Source organism: Dicentrarchus labrax, unplaced genomic scaffold (genome assembly GCF_905237075.1).
Source record: "Dicentrarchus labrax unplaced genomic scaffold, dlabrax2021, whole genome shotgun sequence".
Classification (NCBI taxonomy): Eukaryota; Metazoa; Chordata; class Actinopteri; family Moronidae; genus Dicentrarchus; species Dicentrarchus labrax.
Window position 1 is genome coordinate 4,030,871 of NW_026136708.1, and position 27,704 is coordinate 4,058,574.

General features: G+C 39.2%; 3 protein-coding genes, 1 long non-coding RNA gene and 1 pseudogene across 4 annotated transcripts; 1 reads left to right on the forward strand and 4 right to left on the reverse strand.

The window, feature by feature from the left end:
- Positions 1 to 790: 790 nt before the first annotated feature.
- LOC127367920 (trace amine-associated receptor 1-like) lies at positions 791 to 6,138 on the reverse strand (annotated as a pseudogene).
- Positions 2,822 to 3,260, forward strand: LOC127368550 (uncharacterized). Its single transcript, XR_007885845.1, has 3 exons — positions 2,822 to 2,888; positions 3,063 to 3,136; positions 3,226 to 3,260. It is a non-coding gene; the product is annotated as an uncharacterized LOC127368550 (long non-coding RNA).
- LOC127368535 (trace amine-associated receptor 1-like) lies at positions 6,050 to 8,708 on the reverse strand. The gene has a single exon (XM_051409451.1). The coding sequence runs from the start codon at positions 8,523 to 8,525 to the stop codon at positions 7,539 to 7,541; it is 987 nt and encodes a 328-aa protein (XP_051265411.1). The 5' UTR covers positions 8,526 to 8,708; the 3' UTR covers positions 6,050 to 7,538.
- A 5,677-nt stretch (positions 8,709 to 14,385) lies between these two features.
- Positions 14,386 to 15,639, reverse strand: LOC127368536 (trace amine-associated receptor 1-like). Its single transcript, XM_051409453.1, has one exon. It carries the CDS (start codon positions 15,452 to 15,454, stop codon positions 14,468 to 14,470), a length of 987 nt encoding a protein of 328 aa, XP_051265413.1. The 5' UTR covers positions 15,455 to 15,639; the 3' UTR covers positions 14,386 to 14,467.
- Positions 15,640 to 21,304: 5,665 nt separating this feature from the next.
- LOC127368537 (trace amine-associated receptor 1-like) lies at positions 21,305 to 22,633 on the reverse strand. The gene has a single exon (XM_051409454.1). It carries the CDS (start codon positions 22,375 to 22,377, stop codon positions 21,391 to 21,393), a length of 987 nt encoding a protein of 328 aa, XP_051265414.1. The 5' UTR covers positions 22,378 to 22,633; the 3' UTR covers positions 21,305 to 21,390.
- Between the last annotated feature and the right edge of the window lie 5,071 nt (positions 22,634 to 27,704).

A 27,704-nucleotide genomic window follows, 5' to 3' on the forward strand; every position in this document is an offset into this window, starting at 1 on the left:
GACAGATAGGAAACAAATTAATATGTTTGTTTCTGGAATATAAACTGTGCATACTGTATAGTTAAAGGTCCAGAGTGTAAAAAAACACCTGGATGTGTTACTGATTCAGAATAATCTCCAGTATGCATCAGATCAGTCTACTTGCCTACTGTGTCCCACAATGCAAAGCACCAGAACAATTACAACAAACTGTTTAAAATGCAAATTTCGTACTACTATTACTACTTTTCATTCTACTATTAAGTCACTTCTGATTATTTTTGGGACAAGACATCAGCTGTATAGATTTTGAATATTGGCAGTTTTAGGAAAATTGATGGCAAATCAAAGAATTTTAAAAAAAAAACACTCACCACAGCAGTCAACTTCACCAACAGAGGCAGAGAAAGACAGGCCCACAGTCATTTTTAATTTTCGTACATCAGCTGTTATTCTATTATTCCAGAGAACTAGCTCCAACATAGGTTACTTTTTTGTCTTTTAGAAAAAGGAAGACATGGGTCAATGACAAAAAAGTCTTCTAAAAAGGTAGGTTTTTTTATACATTTATGTAATCCATATTTTTTAGTCTGTAACAAAGTGTTTTAAGAAGATTAATTTGTTAAATCACATTAAAGAGTTTAAATTCATTTTTTAACAGTATTTCTAACTTCACCACCCAAAAAATGTCAGGCAGTGCAACTAAATATTAAGTTTCCTACTACTGATTTTAAGTCAAATCTTTGGTAAGTAGCCCTTAAAGTGTCTACTGTGACAAACACAACGTCTCTATTTCAGTACAAAAAATGTGTCAATGCAGTTTTGCTTTCGCTAAATTACCTTGAAATATCTTTCTCAATGTGATCATTATAAAAGCTGATCTGAACCAGCTGTACAAGAAAACATAAATAAAAGGGTTGAGCATAGAATTTGACAGTGCAAGCCACTTAAACAGTTCTATCACAGCAACTGGCGCTTACACATGATTCAAAATCTGAAAGGTAACAGAGAAAGAAAGGAGTCCAGAACGTCAGAAAAACTCTTTGTGTTCTCGATTCTGCGTGCCTGCCTCTGTGCAACAAGGAAAATCTTCAGGTAGCTACAGATCATTATAATCGCTGGGAGGTAAAACAAGAAAAAAATAGAAGAATTAAACAATACAACACTTTTCTTCAAATGTTTCATTGTTAAATCCTGCAATTATCTGGCCAAAGGTCATATTTGGGAATGGGCCCACTCTGATTTCTTTTAAACACATAGTTCACGTATCAGAGATGATGGGTGTTCCTTTTTCCTGTTCGACTGGGCGCAGTCTTGACTTTTATTAACCCTTCTCTCATTTACTTTAATGAATACATTCATCTTCTGTGCCAGAGCAAGATACTGTACTGAAGATGAGATTAACTTTTTAAACCCTTTTTTGAATCCTTTCATTTCACCAAAGCTGCTAATATCTGAGTTACCATTGCCTAACCCTAACTATTTAATATTTGAGAATGGGCCCACTCTGATCCTGTTTCCGTCAGGTAATTATATAGTAATACTAATAGCTACAGTAACAGTTATAGTAGTAGTAGTGACGCTTCAAACTTTGTTGCTACCCCTCTAGCTTAATTTGTGGATGCTCCGTCTAGCATAAAGTTTTGCCATTTAGAAATCAGAGTCAGGTGACATGGTAAGAGAAAGTCTGTGTCTGTAGGAGGTGATGGGTGAAACTAACCCAGGACTGTCACACAGGAGACTGCTGTTCATGTTCTATTTTATTTTTAAAACGGCTTTCAAAACTAGAGTTACAAGCAGGGGCGGAGCCAGGGGGTGGCCAACCCCCCGGCCCCCCCACCACCGCTTTGCCGGCAACTTTTTTGCGGAACCATTTCTGTACACAGGTGTTCCCATATGGACGCATGTCAACAGCACACCCCAACAAGTACTTCTCCACCCAAACTGAAGGTGGCGGTAATACACTCAATTACACACACAATCACAGAAGAAGAAGAAGTAGCGTTGTTGTTCGCGTGTGCTCCAAGCGACTTTGCGCGTGCAGTAGGAGGACTGTCTGTTTCCCGCCGACAGAGAAGAGGTCACAGATAAGTTATCAAGCAGAATTAAGTTTAGTCACTATGTTTGAAATGTTTCTTGTCTTAATGTATGTATATTATGGCTGGCGTGCTGGAGTTGAAACAGACATGGTAAAGTTTGCTTAATTTTAGAGTTAAAGTTAATTTAGGCTGTTAACTTAGCAGTATGAAAGTCGCAAGCTATAAACAGTTTCACTGTGTCAGTGTCATTTAAAAGAGCGTTGTAGAAGGCCATTAAAAGTAGAGTCAACTTTCAGTGCTGACTTAATGATGGTGGTCTGTCTGTGTCACATCCTTGAAAGGGAATTAAAATGTTTTGTTGGCAGTTGGCAGTCAAATGATAATATGCAAAGTATTGCAAAGGAATATTTTTGAAATGCTTGCCCATAATGTTAAAGCTACTATATTTTGGTTTTGCACCTCTCAGGCAAAATGAAGAGGAAAACTACTTCCTACTTTGTCAGTCAGTGTAGTAAGCCGAGTAATGAGAGGAGGGAAAGTGGTGTGGAGAAGGAGATGCAGGATGACAGTGATGAGACAGAGTCAGACATTGAAGGAGAGCGCTCATCTGTTGCTCTTCATGGAAGTGAACATACAGGTACAGTACACCACCTGCCTTATTAGCTGAAGTACTAACAGGATTCTGCCTTCAACAGCCGATGTGCAATTTAATTTTCAAAGCCATATCAGTGGGGGGAAAAAAGTTAATTAGCTTAAAATCTGGCATGCTGACCAATTTAACTTTTCTGTCTTTACCAACAGATGATCGACCTGCCAATTCAGATAGTGACAGTGATGGTGGAGTAGATCCCCCACAGTGTGCTCTGCAAGGTAGGTTACAGGATGTCAACCACAATCCACAAGTTACTGCAGGCTTACTGTTTGTATCTGTTTGCATTAAATGATAACATTTCAAGAATCTTTTTTCAAAAATGTGGTTTAGATGTGATAAAGACATATTAGTATCATCATTTTAACTTGTTTATCTCAATTGACGGATGAAAGACTTCATACGGATCAAGGGCACAGCAGTGCAGTTGGGCTTTCAGTGAAATGCCCAGACCACAGTGGACCGCCAGGTATATGATTTACATTCAGACACTCACAAATTACAAATAGATGTATTGTGTAGCATAATTGCAAATTCATATATTTCTTTTTCTTTTAGACATCTCCAGGTCTCGAGCTGAAGGTCCAGTCCAGCCACAGCTTGCCGTGTTTCCAAAGACTGCCATGGGGGACAGACAAAGAAACTTCCAGGCCTCGTGGTATTCCCATCATATATGGATCGAATATTCTCAGTGCAAGGATGCTTTTTATTGTTATGCCTGCAGGAACTTTGGCCTTCCAAACACTGAATCAGTTTTCACTTCTGATAGGGGCTATAAAAACTGGAAAAAGGCTATGTTCAAAGATGGAGGCTTTACATCCCATGCTAAGTCTGAAGCACACATCAATGCTATGTTAGCCCGGAAAAATTTTGAGACACAATTAAAAAAAATTTGAGACACAATAAAAAAACGATCTTTGATGACTAAATTGTCACAACAGCACAAAAAACAGGAAAACCGTGACTATATTAAAAGTGTAGCTGAAGTTTTACTGTTAACTGCAACAAAAAACATAGCACAAATGGGTCATAGAGAGACAGTGGATTCAGGCAACAAGGGAAACTTCCTTGCTATAGAGCTTCTTGGTAATCATGACACAGTTGTGAAAAAGAAATTGAAAACCGGTAATGCCAAATACACAAGCCACCAAATCCAAAATGAAATGTTAGACACATTAGCAGAAATGGTGCGCTCCACCATTATCAGTGAGGTCAAAGAGAGTCAAGTCTTTTCCCTTATGGCAGATGAAACCAAAGATGTAAAAAAGAAAGATCAAATTTCTCTTGTTCTTAGGTATTACTACAGGGGAGCTGTAAAAGAGAGCTTTTTGCATTTTGAAGCTGATGAGCATCTTAATGCTGCAGGGTTGGCAGACAAAATAATACACATCCTCGAAAGATACGGGCTGGAATATGGGGACAATTTGGTCGGACAAGCTTATTGTGGAGCATCCGTCATGAGCGGCAAGAACTCTGGAGTTCAGGCTTGTGTTAAGGAAGTGGCAAAGCAGGCATTTTTATGTACATTGTTATGCCCACTGCCCTAATCTAGTTCTTGTGGACACGGTTAAAGCTATCCCTGAAGTAGAGTGCTTCTTTTCTCTTGTGCAAAGACTACACATTCATGTCTGGGTCCTATGTTCACACCAAATGGCTCAAAAAGCACCAAGGGAGCTGCAAAGGTTAAGTGACATTTGGTGGGCCTGTCAATATAAGGCATGTAAAACCATTCTCGATAGACTGCCTGCAATTATCAGTGCCCTAGAAGAAATAGTGGAAGAAAGGAACAGTGACAGGTCAGTTGATGCAAGAGGCCTGCTTGCCCAAATGGACCTCCAGTTTGTAGGGCTTCTAGTTACAATGACTAAGCTCTTTGGTGAGGCAAGATGCCTCTCTGATGCCCTGCAGTCTCCTGATCTGGATTTAAGTTTAGCTGTTGATTTGGTTGAGGCTCTTGTACAAACTCTTTTTGCAGGGGTGAAACACACTTTGAAGAGCTGTGGAAAGAAGTTGTCCATACAGCTGAGCAGTGCAATATTGAGACTGATCCTGCACCCAAAAGAAAGAAAATACTCAAAAAGGCAAAAGGCTTGATGGGTATACTGTCATGAGCCAGCTTGGTGGGCGTCCTGAGCAAAAGAAGGACAATTTTCGCACAGGGTTATTTTACACAGTCCTTGACCATATGCTCACTGAGGTCAACAGACAGTTTCCTAAACCAAACTGTCTAGTGATGAGGGGCATTCAGGCGTTGAATCCTACAAATGCTACATTTTGTGATGAAGCAGCTCTGTTACCCTTTGCATCTATTTATGGAAGCAACACTGAAGACATGAGATATGAGTTACATCAGCTAAAAAGAATCCTAGAGAGGAAAAGCCAAGCAGGCCTAGAAAAACCATCTAGCATTGTTGAACTAACCAAATTCATTGAGCCCCACCATGAGGTGTTTCATGAGGTCTTTAAGTTGTGTAAAATAGCAGTCACCATACCTGTGAGTACAGCTGCCTGTGAAAGGAGCTTTTCAGTGCTGAAGCTGATTAAAAGTTACCTAAGATCAACTATGGATGATGAAAAATTGAGTAACCTGGGTGTTTTGAGTGTGGAGTCTAAGCGAGCAACTTCCATTGACATGGATGGATTTGTGATTTGTATTCACAGCAACCGAAGAATACGACTTATGTAAGTTTGAGTGTGTTCTGTGATATTGGTCTATGACCCAAATGCAAGACAGCAAGACAATGGTATTGTCTCAGGGACAAATGGCCTGTGACCTGAAGAATGCAGGCGTGAACCGCGCAGCCTGGTGGCAGACACGATGGGTGGAATAGGTCTAGTGGACAACCAGGAGGAAGGGCAGAAGTCCGGAGCAGTTTTGGATGAGGCCCTGGCTGCTGGCGACAAAGTTCAAAATCAATACACCTTTCTTCACATGTTTGATAGTTTAATTCTAAAATTGTAAGACCAATTGCAACTAGCACAGAAACACTCCAGCTCACCAAGATCATGATCACAACAATGTGAACATTTATCTTAGTTCTGTATGTCAGAGGCTGACATACTGCATAATATCTGTCTATGGAAATACAACATAGGTTCAGAATAGAAGATGTGCACAGTGCTATGTCAAAGCTGTCTCGTATTTTACAAAATAAATTCTCATTAAACAGACATGAGGTTACAGAGAATGCCATGCTGAATGGAAAAACTACAACTCCTACAAGCAGGTCAGCCACAGCCAGAGACAGGATGAGGTAGTTGGTAGGAGTGTGGAGCTGTTTGAAATAAATGATGGTGATTATAACAAGAAGGTTTCCACATATTGTGGCAACAGACAATGAACCAAGGAAGATATATAATAAAACACATACTGTGGAAGGGGTGCTTGTCAGTGAGAACACTTTATTTATTTCATAACAGGGATGGAAGTAAACATAAGTGCGGTTGACTTCTGGTGCCATGTTTTTCCTGCAAATCAGTTTTCTATGAATTATTTATTTATTTAAAACATAAGATCTATAAACAAAAAGATTTTCAGTTCACGTCAAATGCTCTAAATAATTTACCTATCAGTGTTGATGGGTGCTCCCTATGCCTGTGCGTCTGGGCTCAAACTTTATTTTTAACTACCCCTTTCTAATTACCATAATGAATACATTCTGTAGTTGTCCAATAGCCTGTGAGACTTTTGATCTTTGATGACATTACATGCCAGAGTAACATACTGTACTGAAAATGAGATCATCATTCAGGTAGACAGATCATATGTTTCCTAGGGCATGAAACCAAAAGTCTCCTGCCCCCTCAAAAAATACTCTAACCCTAATCTATTTAAGATTTGAGAATGGGCCTAATCTCTAGTTCTTGTCAGGTCATTTTATAGTAATAGTAGCTAAAACAGTAATATTTGTAGCTACAGTCATAGAGGCTGTGCTGTAGTACTCAAGTCTGGAGTCAAGACATTTCTGGGAATTGTTTGTATTTGCACTCGGACTTGTCTTAGACTTGGTTATTGGTCCCGCAAAATATTCTAGTTGATCTTGTCCGAGTCTAGCAATATATGTTTGTTTTTTCTAGTAAAAAAAAGACCTGTCTCGGTCTTGCCTCTGTCTCTCATTTGGACTCGGTCTTGACTTGGACTCCAAACCTCTTTGGACTTGGACTTCACTCGGTCCTGACTAATCCTGGTCTTGGACAAAAATGGTCTTGACTACAGCACTGAGTAAAAGTATAAGTAAAAGGGCCATATTGACAGTTTATAACCTCAAGTAGCAGAAAAACATTGCCTGTGTCCCCCTGTTGATTTCATGATTTTTTTATTTTATAGTTTTTTTCTTTAAATGAATGTATTTTTGATTCTGAAACATTAGCCGTATGTTGTTGTTATTTAGCCTCTAGGAAATGTTATTGACCATATTATGTATATTATTATATTATGTCTGTAGTAGTAACAGATATTGACTGTACAATTCCATACATGTGCGTGCATGTAAAATATATAGTAGTGGTGCACACTGGAAAATAGGGCTTCCCTGCAAGCCACTGTGTGAATTATACCATGGCACTCTGGATAGGAATCCCTGTATTGCTCCTGATGAGAAGGTTGGCACCTTACATTGCATGTTCTACCATCAGTGAGTGAATGGGTGAAGGTTGGCATAAGTTGTAAAGTGTTTTGAGTAGTTGGTAGACCAGCACACAATAAATGCAATCTATTTATCATTTAAGCCATCTGCAGCATTGCATGTACTTGCATTACCCCATAATGCACCTGCATTTCAGTTTCAACTAGTTTTGGACCTAAAAGACAGGCAAAAGGTTATATTTCTATTACCAATATGTAATGCTGAGGTTCAGTAAGCTTGAGTAATTCAGTGCAATTTTGAGTTAGCAAAATCACCCTGAAACATTTTTCCAGATATGATCATTCTAAAAGCTGACCTGAACCAGCTGTAAAAGAAAGCATAAATAAATGGATTAAGCATGGAGTTTGACAGTGAAAGCCAGTTAAGTGTTTCAATCACAGGAACTGGTACTGAATTATTACTAAAAGGCACAATGGAAATGCAAAGAAATAAAGGAGTCCAACATAAAAGAAAAACTCCCAAAACAATAGCCAGAGTTTTGGTGGCCTTTCTTTCCATCTTACTGACAGTTGCTCCAGACTTTGTGTTCTGGATGCTGTGTGCCTGTTTCTGTGCAACAAGGAAAATCTTCAGGTAGATACAGAGCATTATGATTGCTGGGAGGTAAAATGAGAAAATAGGTCCCAAAATGTTTGCAAGTTGAAGATCAGTAGTACACTTTCCCTCACAATTTTCAGAATTTAATCCTACAATTGTAAGGCCAATTGCAACAGCAATAGAAACGCTCCAGCTCATCAGGATCATGATCACAACAACACGAGGGTTGATTTTAGTTCTGTATGTCAGAGGCTGACACACAGCATGATATCTGTCAATAGAAATACAACATAGGTTCAGAATGGAACATGTGCTCAGTGATATATCAAAACTGCCTCGTACTTTACAAAATAAATCCTCATGATACAAACACGAGCTGAGAGAGAATGCCATGCTGAAAGGAAAGACTATAATCCCAACAAGCAGGTCAGCCACAGCCAGAGAGAGAATAAGGTAATTAGTAGGAGTATGGAGCTGTTTGAAGTAAATGATGGAGATTATAACGAGAAGGTTTCCACATATTGTGATTACAGACAATAATACAAGGAAAATATATAATAATACACATATAATGGAAGGGTTGTTTGTCAATATGTAATTGAAATTCTCTATTTCATAGCAGGGATGTATGTCAGTCCCAACAAAAGTGTTGTTCACAGTGACTTCTGATTCCATGTTTTAGGATTCTTACAATTCAATATAATTCTTCTTATTCAAAATATAGAGAATATATACATACACAAAGCAGAAATATACATATAAATTCATATATTTGAGTCAAACAATATATTATATAAAATAAATAAGATTATTTTTTCAAATCAAACCTGCTAAACCCTCAAGATTGTTCATGCAGTAGTGCTGATGGGTGTTTTGGTCAAATGTAATACTTTGAAAAACCTTTATACTTCACATCTATCTCATTACCATAATTGTTGCCCAATCAGGAATGGGAAATTGCATCTCGTCATGTATGAACATACTGCACTGTGTGTGCATGTGCATTTCTCAATTTCTTCTGGATGCCTCAGTACAATACCATGTTACTTCTCAGCCCAAACTAAATGACCACACTTTGCAAAATTTTTCAATTCGGTGTTGCCAGATTGGGTAGGAAAGTGCTTGACTGGACTAGTTTTCTTGGGTTTTGAAAAAAAATGACTAGTTTCTGGGTCTTTTTTGCAGTCTATTTTTACTGACAGTAAGTAAATACAACAATCCTGACTTTTTACGGTCATTAAAAACTACACTGTGCAGTTCTTTGATTCATGCTGTAGCTAGCCTACTCCATTTAGGGTATAAAAACTGGTGTTGGCAGGTGTGCTGCCTGCAGACACTCACCTGTAGACAGTAGATGGCACCAATGCTAGCTAAAATAGTGTGATAACTATTATTAATTTTTTTTTTTGTAAAGCATTTTTAAGCTTGAGCACAAAGTGCTGTCCAGATTAAAACATATACAAAAAAGAAATCACAATCAGAAACCCATCAGGCCCCTGCCAAGAACCACCCATGAAGTGCCACAGAGAGTGGCAGCTTGACGCAACAACTCCCGCTCCGCCTCTTATTTTTTTGCCTTAAATCTTACTACTTCTTTATTTCTTCTTAAACAGCACTGTGTTTATTGTTGTAAACAGACCTCCAGTGTTGGTAGTTAAATTTTAACTTTTTTAGCCGTAGTTGAACTTAGTTTTTAATTTTTTTTAATATAAACAATGTGTAGGAATGTGGACACAACAACCACCACACAACAAAACACCGGATGTTATTCACGTGAAGACTTCCTACGGTATCGGGTTTGACGTGTCGCATGCCCAAGGGAGATCCCGGTGGAGTTAAGGAGACAAAGGAGAGGAACCAGAGCAGGCACATTGGTGAGGACCAAGAAGACAGAGAGGCGGTGGAGATACAAGCCATGTCTTCCCTCGGTTGTCATGGGAAACGTATGCTCGCTGAACAACAAGACGAGCTCTCGGCCCTGGTCAACGGACAGCGAGAGTATCGGGAGTGCAGCATATTTTGTCTGACGGAGACATGGCTGAATGACATTACACCAGACTGTTCAGTGGAACTGGCCGGTTTTTCACTAGTTCGGGCAGACAGGAAGAAACAGAGCGGTAAAAAGTCGGGAGGAGGGCTCGCTGTCTTTGTGAACTCTATATGGTGTAACCCTGGACATGTTGTCAAGAAGGCAGAAATCTGCACACCTGATATTGAACTGCTGGCCATAGGGTTAAGGCCATACTATCTGCCTGTGAGTTTACGGCCACTATTGTCATCACTGTTTACATTCCTCCATCGGCAGTAGCGGCGCATGCCTGTGACGTTATCCATTCCACCGTTGCAGACCTGCAGACACGCCATCCCAGGGAAGCTGAAAGCCATCATGGACAACCCCTCTCATCCTCTCCTCGCTGAGCTGAGGCAGCTCAGGAGCATCTTCAGCTACAGACTGACCCAGCCCCTACCGCAAAGCGGTTTGCAGGCTCGTTTGTACCATCTGCCATCAGACTCCACAACGCCTCAGCACCCAGTACCTCCAACCCCAGCAGATAAAGACTGGTTTAGAACTCCTACCTACAACGCACAAACCTTTTTCACTATTTATATTAAATTTCCACTTTAGTAGTTTGGTGGTTTTAGTTTAGTTGTAGTTTTTTTTGTTTTAGTCAAGTTTAATTTTCTGCTCGTATTTTGGACTCCATGTCCTACTTGAACAACAAATAGTGTATATACTTTAATTTATAGTTTTTATATCTTCTAATATTAATAATATTAGCAATATTTTTACTGTGATATTCTTTGTTTTCTGTTTTTGTGCTGCTTTGCCCTATTGTTTCAACCTGAATTTCTCCTTAGGGGGATACATAAAGGAATTATCTATCTTATCTATCTATGAACAGACAAAAGTAACGATAAAAGCGCTAAAAGCATGTATTACTTTTTCTGTGTCATAAAAATTGAGCATGTGTTTTTTTTCTAGAGATGTTTCGTAACTGATAAAAAGAAGCTTGGGTGATGTTTCTTGTGTGCTGCTCAAAGGATAAGAGGCCATCAAAAGTTCCCTTGAGGTTTTTTGCCACAGACTTTACATTGGTCGCAAGACAACCAAGAGAGGACTGTATCTGTGATTCATGACAATCTGGCTCAAAGTTTAGATTTTCTGTTTTAAAAGCTGCTGTTAAATTGTAGGAAGTTGGCTGCCATCTAGTCATTGACACTGGATAAACAAGAGTTCAAAAGATTGTACAATTCATGTGGTTTAAATGAGAGATATAACTATGTATCATCAGAGTAACAATGAGACATTGTGTTGCTGAATGATATGTACAGGGGGTAACGTACAAAGAGAATAAAATTGGTCCCAGAATTGATCCTTGGGGCAGGCCACAGGTGATACTAGCTGTCAGATAATTATCGTTATTATTAATGTTTATGATCTTGCGCAGATAAGGTGCAATGGTGTCCATATCTTTCAAAAGTTTAATGGAGAGGGGTACAAGTAGGCATGATGATGTGCTCATAGACCGATCAGCCATAACATTATGACCACCTGCCTAATATTGTGTAGGTCCCCCTTTTGCCACCAAAACAGCCCTGACCTGTCTAGGCATGGACTCCACTAGAAGTAGCAGCAGATCCTTTAAATCCTGTAAGTTTTGAGGTGGGGCCTCCATGGATCTGCCTTGTTTGTCCTGCTTGATTAGATTGAGATCTGGGGAATTTGGAGGCCAAATCAACACTTTAAACTCGTTATTGTGTTCCTCAAACCATTTCTGAACCATTTTTGGCTTTGTGGCAGAGAGTATTATCCTGCTGAAAGAGGCCACTGCCATCAGGGAATACTATTTCCATGAAAGAGTGTACATGGTCTGCAACAATGTCAAAGTAACATCCACATGAATAGCAGGACCCAAGGTTTCCCAGCAGAACATTGGCCAAAGCATCAATAGGTAGTATATCGACCTTTTCAAGGCCCAAACCACAGCCAAGCACTCCTTTTCCGTGGCTGAATAGTTGCGCTCTGCTTTGTTTAGGCTCCTGCTGCCATATGCCAGAACTTCTTCGGTCCCCAGCCCAGTCTGCTGGACTAGCACGGCGCCAAGACCAATGTCTCTTGCATCAGTGTAGACTACAAAAGGGAGGTGAACTGTTGGCTGTCCGAGGATGGGTGTAGTGACCCAACATGTCTTCAGGGCTTCAAAAGCAGACTGGCACTCATGTGTCCTCTTAAATTTGGCTCCCTTTTGCTTCAGTGCATTCAGGGCCAGTTGAGAGAAGTTTGGAACAAGGATTAATTTTAAAGCGCTACTGATAATGCCGGTATCTTTTACGGGGTGTCGAATGCTTACTTAGATTTTGCAAAGTAGGGTTGTGCAAGCAAGCAGGGCAAGCATTGCCTCTACCACAGAGGGAGCAGACGTGGATGTCCCATCTGGAATCATGGAAGTTGTTGCAGATGGCAAGACCTCCTTGGTGCATGATTTACCAGCCTCTTTGTTGGGGAACAGTGTCTGCCCTAGTTCAGAGAGAACATATAGGCAAACTCTGTGGAAGTCCTCTGGAACGAGTTGAATTTTAGTTTGATATTGGAAATACTTCTTGACTCCTCAAACAAGCTGCAATGGACTTAGCCTATGAATACGATGAAGCTGGTCATACTCTCTTTCAAAAAAAGGTTTAAATGCACAAACCCCATTTAAAACAGGGACTATGTCCTAATTTAAAAACATGACTTGTGCATCTTTCAGAATCAATGTTTACAAATTAGTCAAACTGGGAGTGTTTCTGTTGTGTGACTGATGTTAATCAAGAATGCAGTTAACTAAATGACTGTCATGTCAATTTCAGTTGTCTGAATTTACTTAGTTAAACTTCATACTAATTCATAAAAAGAAAAAATTGGCCATATCAACCTAATAGGTCTGAATTTAAATGTGGCCTCCAGTATTAATAGAATAGGGTCTGAAAGGTAAGTACCTTGACTGTCTGCCAAGACAAACACCATTATTAGTCATTTCAGCAAGGACCCAAAACATTTGTTTACTTTCAAGTAATAAACCCTTGTAGCTGCGGTAGTTATTATGATGAGAGTAAAGGAGGAAGTCAGGTGACAACATAGTGACAAAGGAGGTCAGGGTCAGTCTCACGATATTTTTAGATGGTGCGTGACAACCACAGTTCAATGCATAGAGAGAGCTTCACCATCATCATCAAGTATTATGTTTGCTCTTGGTAAAAAAAATTGAGATTGGCATCAGATTATTGTTATTGCCACAAAAAGATGTGGGTCTGAGGCATCTATTTTCAGTGCAACGTCTAAGACACATTTCCCACTGAAATATCAACTCTTTTGCACTGCCTCTTGTGAATGAACCTCGCCCCTGTTTGCCCCTGCAAATGTAAAGGTCACAAAAATACCAAATGGTCGGAGTGCTGCTTACGTTGGGAAAAAAATGGACCCTTTCATATCTTATCCTCATATTTTCTCATATTTAGTTTGTAGCTTCAGGGTGTGAACATTAAATAAGCTACTATTCAAAACTGTAGTGTTTCTGCCTCCACAGCCAAAAAATTATTACAGAGCTCTGTTGAATTAATGCTTATTTGTTCAAACCTTAGGTTACTTTCAGTTGTTACGCTAAACCTTCTAACAACTGGAATACTCAGGCTAATAGACTCGATACCACTCTGAGTCATGCAGCAGTATTTTGAATAAGAACATGAAACAAATAACAACTTGGGAAGTGGGACGAGACCTCACAAACCTATATGGAAATGATACGGGACTCAAAAAGATTAAGATTCAAGTGTATTCAGATTTGATCCAATGTTTTTGAACTAGTCCTATTTATCCAACAGATTTCTATGCAGAGCAATAAGACCAAACTGTAGATATCACGTCCAACATAAAATGTGTCAGTGCTCTATGCAGGTGACATTTTGACAAAACAAAATGTAACAGGCTTTTAATTGCTCAGGCGGAAGAGCAGGTTGTCCATTACTCAAAATGTTGGTGGTTCAATCCCTCTTCCAGTCTGCTGTTTAAGTGTACTTTGGCAAGATACTGAACCTCAGATTGCTTCATATGACTGTGCCGTGTCTGTTAATCTGTACACATAGAATTTTCATGGGCTGTTTTGAATAATAATCATTGTAGGGCTCCTGATGAGCAGATTTGCAGCCGCAGTGTGTGAATGGATGAGTGCTTGTAAATCACTTTGAGTGGTCAGTAGACTGGAAAAGTTCCATGTAAATACAGACCATCCATTATTTAAGCTATCGTCATCACTGTATACACTTCCCCACAATGCGTCCTTGTTTGAGTTTCATGTAGTGTTCCACCTTTAATAATATACAGGCCAAAAACATAAATAACAGCAAAACTTAGAAGGAGTTAGAGCCTTAAATTTTGCTTTACAAAACATGGACAATATTTTTGTCACCTAATTGAATTAAAGTCCTAACACAGTTTACATTTCAATTACCAACAGCTATATAATGTTGAACTGGAGTCCAGTAAAACAAGAGAATGTTGGCATAGTCACTTTTATTGTCAGCATTTACTGTAACATTGTTGACATTTCCATCAGCTATTTTGCACCCCAAACAGTAACTCAGTGCAAATTTGAGTCAGCAAAATTACCTTGAAATATTTTTCCAGACATGATCATTCTAAAAGCTGACCTGAACCAGCTGTAAAAGAAAGCATAAATAAATGGATTGAGCATGGAATTTGACAAAGCAAGCCAGTTGAGTGTTTCAGTCACAGGATCTGGTACTGAATTATTACTAAACGGCACAATGGTAATGCAAAGAAAGAAAGGAGTCCAACATAAAAGAAAAACTCCCAAAACAATAGCCAGAGTTTTGGTGGCCTTTCTTTCCATCTTACTGACAGTTGCTCCGGACTTTGTGTTCTGGATGCTGCGTGCCTGTCTCTGTGCAACAAGGAAAATCTTCAGGTAGATACAGAGCATTATGATCACTGGGAGGTAAAATGAGAAAATAGGTCCTAAAATGTTTGCAAGTAGAACATCAATTAAACACCTTTCCTCACATGTTTCATTTTTTAATCCAGCAGTTATGACACCAATCCCAATTAAAGCAGAAACCCCCCAGCTCATCAGGATCATGATCACAACAACCTGATAGTTTATTTTAGTTCTGTATGTCAGAGGCTGACACACAGCATGATATCTGTCAATAGAAATACAACATAGGTTCAGAATGGAACATGTGCTCAGTGATATATCAAAACTGCCTCGTACTTTACAAAATAAATCCTCATGATACAAACACAAGCTGAGAGAGAATGCCATGCTGAAAGGAAAGACTATAATCCCAACAAGCAGGTCAGCCACAGCCAGAGAGAGAATAAGGTAGTTAGTAGGAGTATGGAGCTGTTTGAAGTAAATGATGGAGATTATAACGAGAAGGTTTCCACATATTGTGATTACAGACAATAATACAAGGAAAATATATAATAATACACATATAATGGAAGGGTTGTTTGTCAATATGTAATTGAAATTCTCTATTTCATAGCAGGGATGTATGTCAGTCCCAACAAAAGTGTTGTTCACAGTGACTTCTGATTCCATGTTTTAGGATTCTTACAATTCAATATAATTCTTCTTATTCAAAATATAGAGAATATATACATACACAAAGCCGAAATATACATACAAATTCATATATTTGAGTCAAACAATATATTATATAAAATAAATAAGATTATTTTTTCAAATCAAACCTGCTAAACCCTCAAGATTGTTCATGCAGTAGTGCTGATGGGTGTTTTGGTCAAATGTAATACTGTGAAAAACCTTTATACTTCACATCTATCTCATTACCATAATTGTTGCCCAATCAGGAATGGGAAATTGCATCTCGTCATGTATGAACATACTGCACTGTGTGTGCATGTGCATTTCTCAATTTCTTCTGGATGCCTCAGTACAATACCATGTTACTTCTCAGCCCAAACTAAATGACCACACTTTGCAAAATTTTTCAATTCGGTGTTGCCAGATTGGGTAGGAAAGTGCTTGACTGGACTAGTTTTCTTGGGTTTTGAAAAAAAATGACTAGTTTCTGGGTCTTTTTTGCAGTCTATTTTTACTGACAGTAAGTAAATACAACAATCCTGACTTTTTACGGTCATTAAAAACTACACTGTGCAGTTCTTTGATTCATGCTGTAGCTAGCCTACTCCATTAGGGTATAAAAACTGGTGTTGGCAGGTGTGCTGCCTGCAGACACTCACCTGTAGACAGTAGATGGCACCAATGCTAGCTAAAATAGTGTGATAACTATTATTCTTTTTTTTTTTTGTAAAGCATTTTTAAGCTTGAGCACAAAGTGCTTTCCAGATTAAAACATATACAAAAAAGAAATCACAATCAGAAACCCATCAGGCCCCTGCCAAGAACCACCCATGAAGTGCCACAGAGAGTGGCAGCTTGACGCAACAACTCCCGCTCCGCCTCTTATTTTTTTGCCTTAAATCTTACTACTTCTTTATTTCTTCTTAAACAGCACTGTGTTTATTGTTGTAAACAGACCTCCAGTGTTGGTAGTTAATTTTTTACTTTTTTAGCCGTAGTTGAACTAAGTTTTTTTAAATATAAACAATGTGTAGGAATGTTGACACAACAACCACCACACAACAAAACACCGGATGTTATTCACGTGAGGACTTCCTACGGTATCGGGTTTTACGTGTCGCATGCCCAAGGGAGATCCCGGTGGAGTTAAGGAGACGAAGGAGAGGAACCAGAGCAGGCACATTGGTGAGGACCTAGAAGACAGAGAGGCGGTGGAGATACAAGCCATGTCTTCCCTCGGTTGTCATGGGAAACGTACGCTCGCTGAACAACAAGACGAGCTCTCGGCCCTGGTCAACGGACAGCGAGAGTATCGGGAGTGCAGCATATTATGTCTGACGGAGACATGGCTGAATGACATTACACCAGACTGTTCAGTGGAACTGGACGGTTTTTCACTAGTTCGGGCAGACAGGAAGAAACAGAGCGGTAAAAAGTCGGGAGGAGGGCTCGCTGTCTTTGTGAACTCTATATGGTGTAACCCTGGACATGTTGTCAAGAAGGCAGAAATCTGCACACCTGATATTGAACTGCTGGCCATAGGGTTAAGGCCATACTATCTGCCTGTGAGTTTACGGCCACTATTGTCATCACTGTTTACATTCCTCCATCGGCAGTAGCGGCGCATGCCTGTGACGTTATCCACTCCACCATTGCAGACCTGCAGACACGCCATCACAGGGAAGCTGAAAGCCATCATGGACAACCCCTCTCATCCTCTCCACGCTGAGCTGAGGCAGCTCAGGAGCATCTTCAGCTACAGACTGACCCAGCCCCTACCGCAAAGCGGTTTGGAGGCTTGTTTGTACCATCTGCCATCAGACTCCACAACGCCTCAGCACCCGGTACCTCTAACCCCAGCAGATAAAGACTGGTTTAGAACTCCTACCTACAACGCGCAAACCTTTTGCACTATTTATATTTAATTTCCACTTTAGTAGTTTAGTAGTTTTAGTTTAGTTTTAGTCAAGTTTAATTTTCTGCTCATATTTTGGACTCCATGTCCTACTTAAACAACAAATAGTGTAAATACTTTAATTTATAGTTTTTATATTTTCTAATATTAATAATATTAGCAATATTTTTACTGTGATATTCTTTGTTTTCTGTTTTTGCGCTGCTTTGCCCTATTGCTGCTGTTTCAACCTGAATTTCTCCTTAGGGGGATACATAAATGAATTATCTATCTTATCTATCTATGAACAGACAAAAGTAACGATAAAAGCGCTAAAAGCATGTATTACTTTTTCTGTGTCATAAAAATTGAGCATGTGTTTTTTTTCTAGAGATGTTTCGTAACTGATAAAAAGAAGCTTGGGTGATGTTTCTTGTGTGCTGCTCAAAGGATAAGAGGCCATCAAAAGTTCCCTTGAGGTTTTTTGCCACAGACTGGTCGCAAGACAACCAAGAGAGGACTGTATCTGTGATTTATGACAATCTGGCTCAAAGTTTAGATTTTCTGTTTTAAAAGCTGCTGTTAAATTGTAGGAAGTTGGCTGCCATCTAGTCATTGACACTGGATAAACAAGAGTTCAAAAGATTGTACAGTTCATGTGGTTTAAATGAGAGATATAACTATGTATCATCAGAGTAACAATGAGACATTGTGTTGCTGAATGATATGTACAGGGGGTAACGTACAAAGAGAATAAAATTGGTCCCAGAATTGATCCTTGGGGCAGGCCACAGGTGATACTAGCTGTCAGATAATTATCGTTATTATTAATGTTTATGATCTTGTGCAGATAAGGTGCAATGGTGTCCATATCTTTCAAAATTTTAATGGAGAGGGGTACAAGTAGGCATGATGATGTGCTCATAGACCGATCAGCCATAACATTATGACCACCTGCCTAATATTGTGTAGGTCCCCCTTTTGCCACCAAAACAGCCCTGACCTATCTAGGCATGGACTCCACTAGAAGTAGCAGCAGATCCTTTAAATCCTGTAAGTTTTGAGGTGGGGCCTCCATGGATCTGCCTTGTTTGTCCTGCTTGATTAGATTGAGATCTGGGGAATTTGGAGGCCAAATCAACACTTTAAACTCGTTATTGTGTTCTTCAAACAATTTCTGAACCATTTTTGGCTTTGTGGCAGAGAGCATTATCCTGCTGAAAGACGCCACTGCCATCAGGGAATACCATTTCCATGAAAGAGTGTACATGGTCTGCAACAATGTCAAAGTAACATCCACATGAATAGCAGGACCCAAGGTTTCCCAGCAGAACATTGGCCAAAGCATCAATAGGTAGTATTTCGACCTTTTCAAGGCCCAAACCACAGCCAAGCACTCCTTTTCCGTGGCTGAATAGTTGCACTCTGCTTTGTTTAGGCTCCTGCTGCCATATGCCAGAACTTCTTCGGTCCCCAGCCCAGTTTGCTGGACTAGCACGGCGCCAAGACCAATGTCTCTTGCATCAGTGTAGACTACAAAAGGGAGGTGAACTGTTGGATGTCCGAGGATGGGTGTAGTGACCGAACATGTCTTCAGGGCTTCAAAAGCAGACTGGCACTCATGTGTCCACTTAAATTTGGCTCCCTTTTGCTTCAGTGCATTCAGGGCCAGTTGAGAGAAGTTTGGAACAAGGATTAATTTTAAAGCGCTACTGATAATGCTGGTATCTTTTACGGGGTGTCGAATGCGTACTTAGATTTTGCAAAGTAGGGTTGTGCAAGCAAGCAGGGCAAGCATTGCCTCTACCACAGAAGGAGCAGACGTGGATGTCCCATCTGGAATCATGGAAGTTGTTGCAGATGGCAAGACCTCCTTGGTGCATGATTTACCAGCCTCTTTGTTGGGGAACAGTGTCTGCCCTAGTTCAGAGAGAACATATAGGCAAACTCTGTGGAAGTCCTCTGGAACGAGTTGAATTTTAGTTTGATATTGGAAATACTTCTTGACTCCTCAAACAAGCTGCAATGGACTTATCCTATGAATACGATGAAGCTGGTCATACTCTCTTTCAAAAAAAGGTTTAAATGCACAAACCCCATTTAAAACAGGGACTATGTCCTAATTAAAAAACATAACTTGTCCATCTTTCAGAATCAATGTTTACAAATTAGTCAAACTGGGAGTGTTTCTGTTGTGTGACTGATGTTAATCAAGAATGCAGTTAACTAAATGACTGTCATGTCAATTTCAGTTGTCTGAATTTACTTAGTTAAACTTCATACTAATTCATAAAAAGAAAAAATTGGCCATATCAACCTAATAGGTCTGAATTTAAATGTGGCCTCCAGTATTAATAGAATAGGGTCTGAAAGGTAAGTACCTTGACTGTCTGCCAAGACAAACACCATCATTAGTCATTTCAGCAAGGACCCAAAACATTTGTTTACTTTCAAGTAATAAACCCTTGTAGCTGCGGTAGTTATTATGATGAGAGTAAAGGAGGAAGTCAGGTGACAACATAGTGACAAAGGAGGTCAGGGTCAGTCTCACGATATTTTTAGATGGTGCGTGACAACCACAGTTCAATGCATAGAGAGAGCTTCACCATCATCATCAAGTATTATGTTTGCTCTTGGTAAAAAAAATTGAGATTGGCATCAGATTATTGTTATTGCCACAAAAAGATGTGGGTCTGAGGCATCTATTTTCAGTGCAACGTCTAAGACACATTTCCCACTGAAATATCAACTCTTTTGCACTGCCTCTTTTGAATGAACCTCGCCCCTGTTTGCCCCTGCAAATGTAAAGGTCACAAAAATACCAAATGGTCGGAGTGCTGCTTACGTTGGAAAACAAATGTATCCTTACATATCTTATCCTCATATTTTCTCATTTTTAGTTTGTAGCTTCAGGTTGTGAACATTAAGTAAGCTACTATTCAAAACTGTAGCGTTTCTGCCTCCACAGCCAAAAAATGATTACAGAGCTCTGTTGAATTCATGCTTATTTGTTCAAACCTTAGGTTACTTTCAGTTGTTATGCTAAACCTTCTAACAACTGGAATACTCAGGCTAATAGACTCGATACCACTCTTCAGTCATGCAGCAGTATTTTGAATAAAAACATGAAACAAATAACAACTTGGGAAGTGGGACGAGACCTCACAAACCTATATGGAAATGATACGGGACTCAAAAAGATTAAGATTCAAGTGTATTCAGATTTGATCCAATGTTTTTGAACTAGTCCTATTTATCCAACAGATTTCTATGCAGAGCAATAAGACCAAACTGTAGATATCACGTCCAACATAAAATGTGTCAGTGCTCTATGCAGGTGACATTTTGACAAAACAAAATGTAATAGGCTTTTAATTGCTCAGGCGGAAGAGCAGGTCGTCCATTACTCAAAATGTTGGTGGTTCAATCCCTCTTCCAGTCTGCTGTTTAAGTGTCCTGAACCTGAACCTCAGATTGCTTCATACCACATGAACTGTACAATCTTTTGACTGTGCCGTGTCTGTTAATCTGTACAAATAGAATTTTCGTGGGCTGTTTTGAATAATAATCATTGTAGGGCTCCTGATGAGCAGATTTGCAGCCGCAGTGTGTGAATGGATGAGTGCTTGTAAATCACTTTGAGTGGTCAGTAGACTGGAAAAGTTCCATGTTAATACAGACCATCCATTATCTAAGCTATCGTCATCACTGTATACACTTCCCCACAATGCGTCCTTGTTTGAGTTTCATGTAGTGTTCCACCTTTAATAATATACAGGCCAAAAACATAAATAACAGCAAAACTTAGAAGGAGTTAGAGCCTTACATTTTGCCTTACAAAACATGGACAATATTTTTGTCACCTAATTGAATTAAAGTCCTAACACAGTTTACATTTCAATTACCAACAGCTATATAATGTTGAACTGGAGTCCAGTAAAACAAGAGAATGTTGGCATAGTCACTTTTATTCTGTCAGAATTTACTGTAACATTGTTGACATTTCCATCAGCTATTTTGCACCCCAAACAGTAACTCAGTGCAAATTTGAGTCAGCAAAATTACCTTGAAATATTTTTCCAGACATGATCATTCTAAAAGCTGACCTGAACCAGCTGTAAAAGAAAGCATAAATAAATGGATTGAGCATGGAATTTGACAAAGTAAGCCAGTTAAGTGTTTCAATCACAGGATCTGGTACTGAATTATTACTAAACGGCACAATGGTAATGCAAAGAAAGAAAGGAGTCCAACATAAAAGAAAAACTCCCAAAACAATAGCCAGAGTTTTGGTGGCCTTTCTTTCCATCTTACTGACAGTTGCTCCAGACTTTGTGTTCTGGATGCTGCGTGCCTGTCTCTGTGCAACAAGGAAAATCTTCAGGTAGATACAGAGCATTATGATCACTGGGAGGTAAAATGAGAAAATAGGTCCTAAAATGTTTGCAAGTAGAACATCAATTAAACACCTTTCCTCACATGTTTCATTTTTTAATCCAGCAATTATGACACCAATCCCAATTAAAGCAGAAACCCCCCAGCTCATCAGGATCATGATCACAACAACATTTTGGTTGATTTTAGTTCTGTATGTCAGAGGCTGACACACAGCATGATATCTGTCAATAGAAATACAACATAGGTTCAGAATGGAACATGTGCTCAGTGATATATCAAAACTGCCTCGTACTTTACAAAATAAATCCTCATGATACAAACACGAGCTGAGAGAGAATGCCATGCTGAAAGGAAAGACTATAATCCCAACAAGCAGGTCAGCCACAGCCAGAGAGAGAATAAGGTAGTTAGTAGGAGTGTGGAGCTGTTTGAAGTAAATGATGGAGATTATAACGAGAAGGTTTCCACATATTGTGATTACAGACAATAATACAAGGAAAATATATAATAATACACATATAATGGAAGGGTTGTTTGTCAGTATGTAATTGAAATTCTCTATTTCATAGCAGGGATGTATGTTAGTTCCAACGGCAGTCTTGTTGACAGTGACTTCTGATTCCATGTTTTAGGGACCGAACAATTCAATTCTTATATAAACATATATAAACATACATAAACATATATATTATTTAGCCAAAAACAATGAGTTTCACTTTCAACAATGTCAGTAAAACAACAAACGGAAATAAATTACATCATTTTTTCATATCAAACCTGTTAAACCTTCAAGATTGTTCATGCAGTATGATGTTTTTGATTTCATGTAATACTGTGCAAAACCTTAATACTTATCAACACCCATCCCATTACCATAATTGTTATCCAATCAGCAGTGGGAAACTGCATCTTGTCTTGTGTGAACATGCAACAAAGTGTGTGCGTGTGCACTTCTCAGCCCAAACTAATTGACCTTCATTTGTTTCATTTCAGATTTGTCAGATTGGGCAGGAAAGTGCTCAACTGGGCTAGTTTCATCAGCTTGAGCTGAAAAAAAATTTCTTTTTGCAGCATATGTTTACTGATAGTAAGTAAATACAACAATCCTGAATTTTTTTGGTCATTAAACACTACACTGTGCAGTTCACTGATTCAGCTTAACTTGAATAGCCTATCTATTAAGGGTATGAAAACTGTATCATAGCAATCACTATGATGGTGTTGGCAGGTGTGCTGTCTGCAAACATTCACCTGTGTGCTACAGTAGATGGCACCACTGCTAGCTAAAGCCTGTACAATGCTAAAGAGGGGACAATATAAGAAAAGCTATCGGAAGGAGTGCACCTGTTCCGGGTAATGAGTCAAAAAGCTTTCCATAACGAAACAGAGGAAAGCCCGTTGTGCACTCAATTATAAAACCATTAGCATAGCCTCTACAGGCAAAGCTGGACAGGGCTCCATTCAAGATGACCAAAAATGCAAGAGGAAAAAGGACCATTTCAGAGAAGAGTTACTGACGGATATTGGTGATTCACTCTTTTCCCGCTATCTTGATTAATCTACAGACAAGTAGTGAAAAAAACAGACTGTGTACGTGCATCAAAAAAGCATCACGTTTATCAGTGGTGTACCTGGAGCTTGTAGAACTTGGGGATGCTGATGCAGAGTGAGATAGCAAAAGCAATCATTACATCTCTGAAAAAAAAACTAACTGAAAATGCTGTGCTAATGGTAGTGCTACAGACGGAGCAAATGGTAGGAAACATAATTCAGTTTTTTATTAGAATCAGAAAGACTTTATAGATCCCCGATAATACTTAAAAAGATCTAGCACAATTTATAGAATTTAAATGTATGTATAGGTACAAATACAAGTTAAAAGCATTTAAATAGAAATATAATAGGTATAATAAGAGCCTATATACCTTATAGTAATAAAATATATACACAATATATTCTAATATATACAAAGTAAATGTGTTCCACAGTATGTGCTGACAGAAATTAAATAGTAATGAGTTTTTAAAGATTGTGGTTTTACAAGTCACAGATTATTACAATGACTGAATAATTACAAGAATGACAGAATAATCCAGTGAATTGCACATTGTATTGCACATTAACCACAGTAACATTCAGCACTAGTTTAGTGATTGATGACCGATGAGTTTTGACACTTTGAGTTGAAGAGTTGGATGGCCACAGGCAGGAATTACTTGCTTTGTAGTGCATCTCGGAGGAATGAGTCTTGCACTGAAACTACTCCTGTGTTTGACCAGTTCATTATGGAGTAGGTGGGAGACATTGTCCAAGATGCCATGTAGCTTGACACCACATTCAAAGGGTCTAGCTCCACTCCCACAACGTCACTGGACTTGTGGATGACAGCCTTCCTCAGGTTCACAACCAACTCTTTGGTCTTTGTCACATTGAGCTGCAGATAGCTCTGCTCACACCATGTGACAAAGTTACCCACCACTGTCCTGTACTCAGTCTCATCACTAGGGATAGGGATCGTTAATATTTATTGATATCGATACCTTTATCGATACTCCTTATCGATCCGAGTCTTTATCGATACCACTATCGATACTTTTCTATTATTTGGTGGAAAGATGATGTGACAATATGTTTTTAACAGAACTGGTATTGCTTTTATTGCTTAACAAGTGAGCATAACAAAAACGTTTCTAGCCTTAGTAAACATGGCTAATGTAATAGGCCACTTCGAAATGACATAAAACTAACAATAGAAAGACTATATCAGCAGCACCAACTGAAAAATAAAATGTCATAATGTATATTATTAATTAAATAAATAATATGCCTAACCTAATAGTCATTTTACTGAGCCAACCTGAACACATCATCATGCAGCATGTCTGAAACTTTATTTACTTTTCAAGCTACCTGCATGTATGCTGCCAATTATAACACAGATTTCACAATTGGATTACTATTTTTAACTGATGGGACAAGCTACAAAGTCTGTGTGTGCACTTACCGCTGGTACTTTGAGTGGATGATGAAGACGGGCCCATCTGTGGTGCGGCGGCAGCAGCAGGAGGAGGAGGAGGAGACAGAGTCTTTTCAACCCAGAGACAGTCGAAGGTACTGCATTTGGCCTTTATTTGATGCACAATGCTAATGTGCTTGGCCATTGAGGTTGTGTTCCCCCCTTCACAAGAAAGGATTTTGCAGTATAAGTTGCATTTCGCTTCCTCTTTATCTTTGAGCTTGGTAAAATGAAGCCAAACTGTAGACCTTTTCGCCCGTTCAGCCATCCTCGCGAGCCAAGTTAACTGCCAGACTTCACTTGTTTTACTTTTAATACCTGTTTGCTTACAATTTCATTCAAAAACATTGGTGGACACGCTGCAGTGATTGGATTGATTAGATTTAAATGCTGTGACGCGACTCGGGGGACACACAATTACGTTACAGGACCTACGGGAGAAAAAAAAAAACAACGAGACTCGATAGTGGTATCAATAAGCCCAAACGTTATTGATTTTCAGGTTTTGAAAAAAGTGGAACCGGGTCCTTGATAGAACCGGGTTTCGATCCCCATCCCTACACATCACCCCATCACAACAGAGTCATCAGAAAACTTCTGAAGATGGCAGGACTGTGTGATAGTTGAAGTATTTGGTGTAGAGGGTGAAGAGGAAGGGAGAAAGGACAGTTCCCTACAGGGCCCCGGTGATCCTAACCACACTGTCTGACACACAATGTTGCAGGCGCATATACTGTGGTCTGCCAGTCAGGTAGTTGAAAATCAAGGACACAAGGGGATCATCCACCTCCATCGCTGTCAGCTTCTTACCCAGCAGAGCTGGCTGGATGGAAGCAATGGAGAAGTCAAAAAACATGACCCCTCAAAGTGTTTGCCGGCTTGTCCAGATGGGTGTAGATGCAATTCAGCATGAAGATGATGTTTGAAACCAAACCAAAACTCTCTATACAAGAATTCTTAGAGAGGGTGCAGCTTAAATCAAATACTTGAGAACAAAAAATCTAAGTGGGAAAAAGTAAAGAAGACAGCAGGAGCTACTGTAACTGGCAGCATGCACTCTCGCCACATGCACACTAATACTGTTTCACTGTTACTATACTGCTCAAACAACTGCAGCCAAGTCTGCAGCTTATTCACTGTGTATGCCACTCACTCCGACTACCAAAAACTGCACAATTCATCCCTGGAGCAGCCTTCCCATCACTACAGGACATCTACACAACCAGGTCATCAGGAGGGCCCACAAAATCATAAAGGACAATTCCCACCCACAACACAGAAAACGCAGCAACAGAAAAATACTGCAAGCACAGAAACGAAGCAGAAACAAAAACTAACAAACCCACAAAACAACTGCCAAAGAAAAATGCTGCAAATACCAAAACACAAAAAACAACTGCCAGATAGAAACGCTGCAAATTCACTTGACCAAACAGAAGTGCGCCAGGGAACTAGGGGGACCCGACCTAAGGGATGGACCAGTCCTGTGGGACCAGACCTGAAAGACATGAAGAAGAAGAAGAAGAAGAAGAAGAAGAAGAAAGTTGGCTAAGAGGAGAGTAAAAATGTACGTTTTCCTTTATGTCTTTTTTAAACACTTGGCCATAATCTTTTATAATTATTATAATATTATAATTATATTATAATAATATGACACAATTATAATATAATATAATATTATAATAATTATATTATATTTTTATAATAATATAATATTGTAGAAGAATATTATAATAATATTATAATAATTGTAATATTCTTCTATAATATTATAATAATATTAAATAATATAATTATAATATTATAATACTCTCCTCTCCAAAACGTAGCCAACTTTCTTCTTCTTCTTCATGTCTTTCGGGTCTGGTCCCACAGGTCTGGTCCCTGTAGTGGCCTGGCGCACTTCCGTTTGTCGAGTGAATTTGCAGCATTTCTCTCTTGGAGTTGTTTTGTGGGTTTTCGTGTTTTGGTATTTGCAGTATTTTTTTTGGCAGTTGTTTTGTGGGTTTGTTAGTTTTTGTTTCGTTTTTTTGCTTCGTTTCTGTGATTGCAGTATTTTTCTGTTGCTGCGTTTTTCTGTTGCATTTGTTATATGTGTTTGTGTGTTTTTGGATTTGCATCATTCCCGCGTTTGCAGCGTTTTGCCGTTTGCGGCCAATTGCCCTTGTCGGCCACCGTAGAGTCGGGCAAAGTAAGATTTTCATTGTGCGTACTAGCCTTGTGTTTATACTGTACATATGATAATAAACCTCTTGAATCTTGAACTTGATTTTGCTGTATGACAAGCAACTGAGTGGAAACTGATCTAACTGCTTGTACTGCACCAGTGGTATACCATGGCCCTGCCAGGGACTATAGATGAAAATTTGTCTGAATGGCTAAATCTAAAAAAAAAAAAACATTTACATGATGCATTCAAGTGCTCATGATAATTAATGCGCATTATCCCTCCCTAAATCAATAAAATTCAAGCTAATCAAGCACAGTTTGATGATGTTAGCTGTCAGCATTCAAAGACTTGCCAGTGGAGTTTTTCTCTTGTGGCCAACATCAGAGTCCTAGTAGAGGAATGTTGCATCAGCAGGTTTTTCAGGTTTTGGATGAAAGATGAAGCATTAAAAGAGGTTGGGGGAAACCACCATTTTGAAGAATGATCACTGGTTGCCATCAAATGTCTCTCTAGGTCTGTGTTAAACACAATGACACAGCTTTTCTCAAGTGAACATTAAACCTCTGTGACAGTTAACCAAACCAAAACTATCTGCATGGCTAGATTCCTCTGGGGTAAGAAAGAAAATAGGAAATTTAGATGAACTGACCTTCTAAGAGTTTGTATGACTGCGGAAATACAAGGCTGCAAGGGGTTTTGAATGGCATGCACTGCAAATTATACTAGCAGCAGCAGTTTAGCAGCTTGTGCTTCCTCTTTATATTTG

Coding starts and splice junctions, on each gene's coding strand:
- LOC127368536 (XM_051409453.1), bottom strand. CDS start 15,454: ATGGAATCAGAAGTCACTGTGAACAACACTTTTGTTGGGACTGACATA.
- LOC127368535 (XM_051409451.1), bottom strand. CDS start 8,525: ATGGAATCAGAAGTCACTGTGAACAACACTTTTGTTGGGACTGACATA.
- LOC127368537 (XM_051409454.1), bottom strand. CDS start 22,377: ATGGAATCAGAAGTCACTGTCAACAAGACTGCCGTTGGAACTAACATA.